This window comes from Penaeus chinensis, chromosome 29 (assembly GCF_019202785.1).
Source record: "Penaeus chinensis breed Huanghai No. 1 chromosome 29, ASM1920278v2, whole genome shotgun sequence".
In the NCBI taxonomy this organism is placed as follows: Eukaryota; Metazoa; Arthropoda; class Malacostraca; order Decapoda; family Penaeidae; genus Penaeus; species Penaeus chinensis.
The window spans coordinates 31,517,897-31,525,396 of NC_061847.1; the positions used below are offsets into that span (position 1 = coordinate 31,517,897).

General features: G+C 36.3%; 1 protein-coding gene across 1 annotated transcript in view; it reads left to right on the forward strand.

Moving 5' to 3' along the window:
* The window catches only part of LOC125040467 (calcitonin gene-related peptide type 1 receptor-like), a 41,302-nt gene that overhangs the window by 24,118 nt on the left and 9,684 nt on the right, over positions 1-7,500 (forward strand). Inside the window, exon 5 of the mRNA XM_047635020.1 lies at positions 5,497-5,603. Within this exon, the coding sequence (XP_047490976.1) occupies positions 5,497-5,603 (107 nt within the window). The remainder of the gene's footprint in view (positions 1-5,496; positions 5,604-7,500) is intronic.

Below are 7,500 nucleotides of genomic sequence, written 5' to 3' on the forward strand. Positions count from 1 at the left end.
CCCTTGTAATACCACATCTTCTCAACACCTTTTTCTTCTGGCCTTCTCCTTTCTTTCTTTCTGTCTGTCTATTTATATTTCTGTCTTTCTTTCTCTCTCTCTCTCTCTCTCTCTCTCTCTCTCTCTCTCTCTCTCTCTCTCTCTCTCTCTCCCTCTCTCTCTCTCTCTCTCTCTCTCTCTCTCTCTCTCTCTCTCTCTCTCTCTCTCTCTCCCTCTCTCTCTCTCTCTCTCTCTCCCTCTCTCTCTCTCTCTCTCTCTCTCTCTCTCTCTCTCTCTCTCTCTCTCTCTCTCTCTCTCCTCTCTCTCTCTCTCTCTCTCTCTCTCTCTCTCTCTCTCTCTCTCTCTCTCTCTCTCTCTCTCTCTCTCCTCTCTCTCTCTCTCTCTCTCTCTCTCTCTCTCTCTCCTCTCTCTCTCTCTCTCTCTCCTCTCTCTCTCTATATATATATATATATATATATATATATATATCTATCTATCTATCTATCTGTCTCTTTGGTAAAAAAAAAAAAAAACAATGCAAAAGCTAGATTTCCTTCTTTTCTTATTTTTCTTCGTTCTCTTGCTTTTTTCAGTTCTCGTCTTTCCTTCTTCTTCGTTTTCTTCTTCTTCTCTCTCTCTCGTTCTCTTTCTCACTTTGAATGTACCTTCTGTTTGCTTGTTTTTTTTACCTCTCTTTTCCTTTTTCTTCTTTTTGTTCCTTTTTTATGTCTACTCTTATTTTCCAAGTCTTTCACGGATTTTATGTTTCTCTCTTTCTCTCTCTTTCTACCCTGTCTTTTTTTCTCTCTTTTCTTTCTCGTATATTTCCTTCTTCTATTTTTCTTATGATCTATTTTTTTTTCTTTAATCCCTTGCTATTCTCTCCATTCACTTTTTTTTATTTAATTCTATCCTCCCTTTTTTATTTCTTCGAGTTTGAATATTTGATTATTTCAGTTTCTTTATATATTTTTTTTTCTTTTCGTCTGTTCATCACTGTTCATCAAGTAACTTATTCATCATCGCGTTCGTTAATTTCACAATGGCTTGAATATTAATTAACTAGCAACCCTAATTACAAGAGTAATTAAATATTACACTAACGACAATAACAACAATTATGATACTAGTAATGATAACAACAATACCGTAATTGTACAATATTACAGTTAACACCAACACCCCTTAAAACAACAACGACAACACGGAATTAACACCAGCTGGAATATCACCAACACCAGCTGGAATATCCCCAACACCAGCTGGAATAACACCAACACCAGCTGGAATATCGCCAACACCAGCTGGAATATCACCAACAACAGCTGGAATATCACCAACACCAGCTGGAATATCCCCAACAACAACTGGAATATCACCAACACCAGCTGGAATATCACCAACACCAGCTGGAATAACACCAACACCAGCTGGAATAACACCAACAACAGCTGGAATATCACCAACAACAGCTGGAATAACACGAACAACAACGAATTAATACCAGCTGAAAAAACACCAACAACAAATGTACTCCAACACCACTGGAAACAACACCACTGAATTAACACTGACAGCATACATAACATTAGTCGCTTTTAACACCACACAAAACACACGCAATATAACCCGTCTTCTGACAGCTCTAAAAGCTCCTTCATATGCATGGAGCTTTATCACATCAACTTCCTTATCGTGGTTTATCTGCAGCTGACACACCACCAGCGGCTGCCAATGGGCTGCTTATGTTCTGTAATGAGCCTTATCGAAGCCGTGCTGAGAAGGAGGCAAAATGCTCCTTCAGAGAGAGAGAGAGGGGGAGAGAGAGAGAGAGAGAGAGAGAGAGAGAGAGAGAGAGAGAGAGAGAGAGAGAGAGAGAGAGAGAGAGAGAGAGAAGCTGGGAGGGAGGGAAGGATGTTTTTAACTAGTGTGTTGTTATTTTTGTTTGTTTTTTCTTAATTCATTCTCTCTCTCTCTCTCTATCTATCTATCTATCTATCTATCTATCTCTCTCTCTCTCTCTCTCTCTCTCTCTCTCTCTCTCTCTCTCTCTCTCTCTCTCTCTCTCTCTGAGTGTGCGCGTGTATGAGTGTATGTGTGTGTGTGTGTATTGTGTGTGTGTGTGTATTGTGTGTGTGTTTATGTGTGTGTGTTCGTTGATGTGTGTGTGTGTGTGTGTGTATGTTTGTTTATGTGTATGTGTTCGTTGATGTGTGTGTGTGTGTGTTTATGTGTGTGTGTTCGTTGATGTGTGTGTGTGTGTGTGTGTGTTTGTTTGTTTATGTGTGTTCGCATATGAATATTCGCCAGTAGAGTTCAGTGATGTCTCCTGAATCGCCCGAACCTGCCACTGAAGCTCCGTGAAGTTTCGGACGCGAAAGAATTAAAGCCATTTTATCAGACACAGATTTTTATGAAGATTTTTTTTTTTTCCAGGAATATGTCGAGTTTCGAAATTTCCTCTTAAAAGATTGCAGTGTATATAAATGAATTATGTATATATCGAACTTTGAAGAGACATGGTGTATAACATTTAGTGAATAAGTGTTTAGGTATACATACATACACATGCATTCATTCACACAGACATACATACAAACATGCATACTTGTATATATATATATATATATATACACACACACAAACACATACATATATACACACACACACACATATATATATATATATATATATATATATATATATATATATATATGTATATACATATATATATATATATATATGTGTGTGTGTGTGTGTGTGTGTGTGTGTGTGTGTGTGTGTGTAATTCATATATATTCATACAAGTATACACGCACACACACATTCATTTTTATACCTACTTACCTATATATATGCACACACACACACGTGCGCACACACACAAACCTCTAAATATCTGAGAGAGAAAGAGAGACAGAGATAGAGTGACAAACAGACAGAGACAGACGGACACAAACAGAGTGATAGAGATAATACATAGATACACAGACTAACAAAACATGAATCTCCTCATGAATTTCGAATATCATACAGATCGACAGCGTCATGAACCTGCTTAAGAGAGAGAGAGAAAAAGGACTACTAATTATCTCCTAAAATATGCAAGTCCTTCATTCGCGACAATGATAAGGCTGCGTGCATGGCAGACAGCTTAATGCTTGCAAGAATGAGCCTTCTCATGAGCGTCATGCAAAATCCTTTGTCTCCAGTAACAGCTGACTCCCTTAGTGTGGCAATTAGGGGCCGTTAATAACACTGGAGGCAGAACAAAGGTGTTTAGTGCGCGTGTGTTGGTGAGTGTTAAATTAGCGTTAGTCGTCGTTAGTGACGGGGGGGGGGGCGGGGTCTGTCGGGCAACCTCCCCCACTCCCGCTTCCTGACTGTGGGGAAGGGAGGGGGGGGGTCATGTCAGGGCCAGTGCAAAACAAATTCGTTCATCTGAAGGTATGAGTGTCCAAAGAGGGTTTCTCTCTCTCTCTCTATCTATCTATCTATCTATCTATCTCTTTATCTTTCTCTTTCTCTCTCTCTTCTCTTCTCTCTCTCTCTCTCTCTCTCTCTCTCTCTCTCTCTCTCTCTCTCTCTCTCTCTCTCTCTCTCTCTCTCTCTCTCTCTCTCTTTCTCTTTCTCTTTCTCTTTCTCTCTCTCTTGTTCTTTCTCTATCTATCTATCTATGTATATATATATATATCTTCTTTTCCCACTCCTACTTTCTCTCTTTCTTTCTTTCTCCCCCTCCCTCCCTTCCTCTCTCCTCCCCCTCCCTCCCTTCCTCTCTCCTTCCTCTCCCTCTTCGTGATACCATATATTGTTTAGTTGACGAAATGTAATAAGAACAAAGGTTTTAACTCAACGTTCCAGGCTTACTGGAGTGAAAGGGTTAATATGCAGAGTGGAATGTTGTTTGATGTTGTAGTGAGAATAATCAAAATGGCAGTGACGATGGGAATTAAGAAAAACAAATAAAAGGAGAGAGAAAAGGGAGGGAGGGAGGGAGGGAGGGAGAGAGAGAGAGAGAGAGAGAGAGAGAGAGAGAGAGAGAAAGAAAGAGAAAAGAGAGAGAGGAGAGAGAGAGAGAGAGAGAGAGAGAGAGAGAGAGAGAGAGAGAGAGAGAGAGAGAGAGAGAGAAAGAGAAAGGAGAGAGAGAGGGGAGAGAGGGGGATGAGAAAGGGAAACAGACAGAGATCAAATTAAACCAGGTATTGATATCGTTAACAAGTAGAAACACCCATAACACGAGTGACATTTTCCAATAAAGTTAACACCAATTAAAATGGAAAAATTGACTGCTGATTTTTCACCTTTTTCACCAGGGCTATGCACAACAAAAAACATTGGTACGAATAATGATAACAAGATCAATATCACTATTTCAATTGATATTTTATTATGAATATTATTACCATTTTCCACTGTATTTCTCTATAGTACTAACTAACAAGGACTAGCATAACTATAACCATATATCATTATATGAACTGTATTCATGTTGACAAATGTAAAAAAGGTATAAATGAGATTGAATATCTTCATCTATCATCTCCTGTATTGTGAAAATATACATTCTAATCGATACCTTTTTACATATTATATTATAATTATATATCATCTATAACTATAAATCATTAAATAATGAATATTAATACCGTTTTTTTATCTCCCTATGGAGTATGAATCTTTCCTTCGTTTATATTTATCTCTCTCTCGTACCCTTAAAAAAGTATGAATATATAATATCTATTTTCCCTTTTTTTAATTAAGATATCCTTGGTACCAGTAAAAAAAAAAAAAAATGTAAATGAATACCCTTTTCACTTTTTTATTATTATTATTATTATTCAGACCCATAAAAAATATGAATATTAATACTTACTTTTCACTTTTTTTTTTCTTCTCTCTCTCTTCTCAGTGTCCTTTAAATGAATTATGAATAAGTAATGTCCACTTTCACTCTCTTTTCATTCATTTACTAGTAACCATAAGAAAAGATGTTTATTATTGTTATTAATATTATTATATTATCATTATCATCTTCTTCTTCGTCATTGTTATTATCATTATTAGTAGTAGTAGTATCATCATTATTACTATTATTATCATTATTATTACTATTATTACAATCATCATTACTATTATTGCAATTATAAGTATCATTATCATTATCATTATTATCATTATCATTATCGTCATTATCATTAATATCATTATCATTATTATCATTATCATTATTATCATTATCATTATCATCATTATCATTATAATCATTATTAACATTATCATCATTATCATTATAATCATTATAAACATTATTATCATTATCATTATTAACATTATTAACATTATCATCATTATTATTATTAACATTATCATTATCATCATATCATTATAATTATCATTATCATCATCACCATCATTATCCACCTTATTATCATTATCCTCCTCATCCTCATTAGCACCATTCTCCTCCTCCTTATGCCCCCCCTCCCCACGGCCTCATCTCGCCTCTCCTCCCAGGGCGAGGCGATGGGTGTCGTAGATGCTGTGAGATACATCACCTTCATCGGGGCGATCCTGTCTCTGGTCACTCTCGCCGTCACCTTCTTCATCTTCACGTACTTCAGGTGAGGCTTTGGCTGGTTTCGTTGCTGTTGTTGTTGTTTTTGTTGTTTTGTTTTTGTTTTGTTTTTGTTTTTGTTTTTGGTTGGTTTGGTTTTGTGTTTGTTTTTGGTTGTTTTTTTTTTGTTTTTTTTTTTGTTAGTTTTTTGTTTTGGTTTTGCTGTTTTTCTTTTTTGTTTTGGTTTTTGTTTTTGTTTGTTTTGCTTTTTCCTTCTTTTGTTTTAGTTTTGGTTTAGTTTTGGTTTTGTTTGTTTTGCTTTTGTTTTTTGTTTATTCATTTTTGTGTTAGTTTTGTTTTGTTTTGGTTTTGGTTTGTTCTTTTTGTTTATGTTTCTTTTTTATTTGTATGTTTTGTTTTCTTTTTGTTTTTGCTTTTTAGTTTGTTTTTGTTTTTAGTTTGTTTTTGTTCTGTTTTCATTTTGTTTCGTTTTTTCTGTTTTTGTTCTGTTTTTGTTTGGTTCTTTTGCTTTGTTTTTGTTTTCTTTTTATTTTGTTTCGCTTTGTTTTGTTGTTGCTTTTGTTTTGTTATACTGTTATTCAGTTAACATGTTCTTCCGTTGTTGCTGTTTTTGTTGTTTTTTTATGTTCTTCTGTTGTGTTTTTCTTTTGTTATGCTGTTATTCTGTTAACATGTTCTTCTGTTGTGCTTTTGTTGTGCTTGTTATGCTGTTGTTCTATTGGTATGCTGTTCTGTTATGTTAAGATAATAAAACAAAAAAAAAACTTTTATGTCATTTTCTGGGTTTTTTTTTCTTTTGTTGGCAGTTTTTTTTTTTTTCTTTCTTTCTTTCTTTCTTTCTCTGTATTTTCGGCCTTTTATCTTTATAATTTTCATTTAACTGACAAATATTCCTTCTTCTTCTTCTTCTTCTTCTTCTTCTTCTTCTTCTTCTTCTTCTTTTCCTCTTCTTTCTTCCTCTTTTGCTTCCTTTTCTTCCCTTTCTTCTTTATCTCTTCTTTCCCCGTCTCTTTCTTTCTTCTCTTACTTTTTCTTATTCTTCTTCTTCTTTTCCTTTTCTGTTCTTCTTTCTCCTCCTCAGCCTTCCTCTTCTTCTTCTTTTTCTTCTCTTCCTCCTGCTCCTCCATCTCATCGTCCTTCTTCTTCTATTCCTCCTCCTCATTCTCGTTCTCCGTTTTCTTCTTCTTCTTCTTCTTCTTCTCCTTCTCCTCTTCTTCTTCGACTATTTTTTCTTTGTCTGTCTCTTTCTTCTTCTTTTCTCTTCCTCTCTTTCTCTTCCTCCTCCTCCTCCTGCTCCTCTTCCCATTTCCCTTCTTCTTCTTCTTCCTAGTCCTCCTCCTCCTCCTCCTTCTCTTTCTCCTCCTCCTGCTCTTTCTCCTTATTCATTATCTTTCGTTTGTCTCTCTTTTCCACCATCTTTATCCTCTTCCTCGTGTACTTTTAATATTGCAATCGATTCTCCATTAGCGGGAACACCACGAATCCTCTTCACATTCCTTACCGATTCTCTTTTGTTTCTTATGAAGTGTCCGATACTCTCAAGCTGCTCTTAAGTTGCTTATATTTTTTTTCCTAACGCTTATACATTTTGTCTGTTATCCCACACACTCTTATAACAGTTTGCTTTCTTCTCTTTCTTTGTCGCTTTCTTTATCTCTCTCTCGGTCTGCCTATATCTGTCTTGCTGCCTGTCTTTGTCTCTGTCTCCCTGTCTCTCTCTCTCTCTCTCTCTCTCTCTTTCTCTCTTCTCTCTCTCTCCTCTCCTCTCTCTCTCTCTCTCTCTCCTTCTCTCTTTCTCTCTCCTCCCTCCTTCCCTTCCTTCTCTCCCTCTTCCTTTCCTCCCTCTCTCTCTCTCTTCTCTCTCTCTCTCTCTCTCTCTCTCTCTCTCTCTCTCTCTCTCTCTCTCTCTCTCTCTCTCTCTCTCTCTCTCTCTCCCTCCCTCC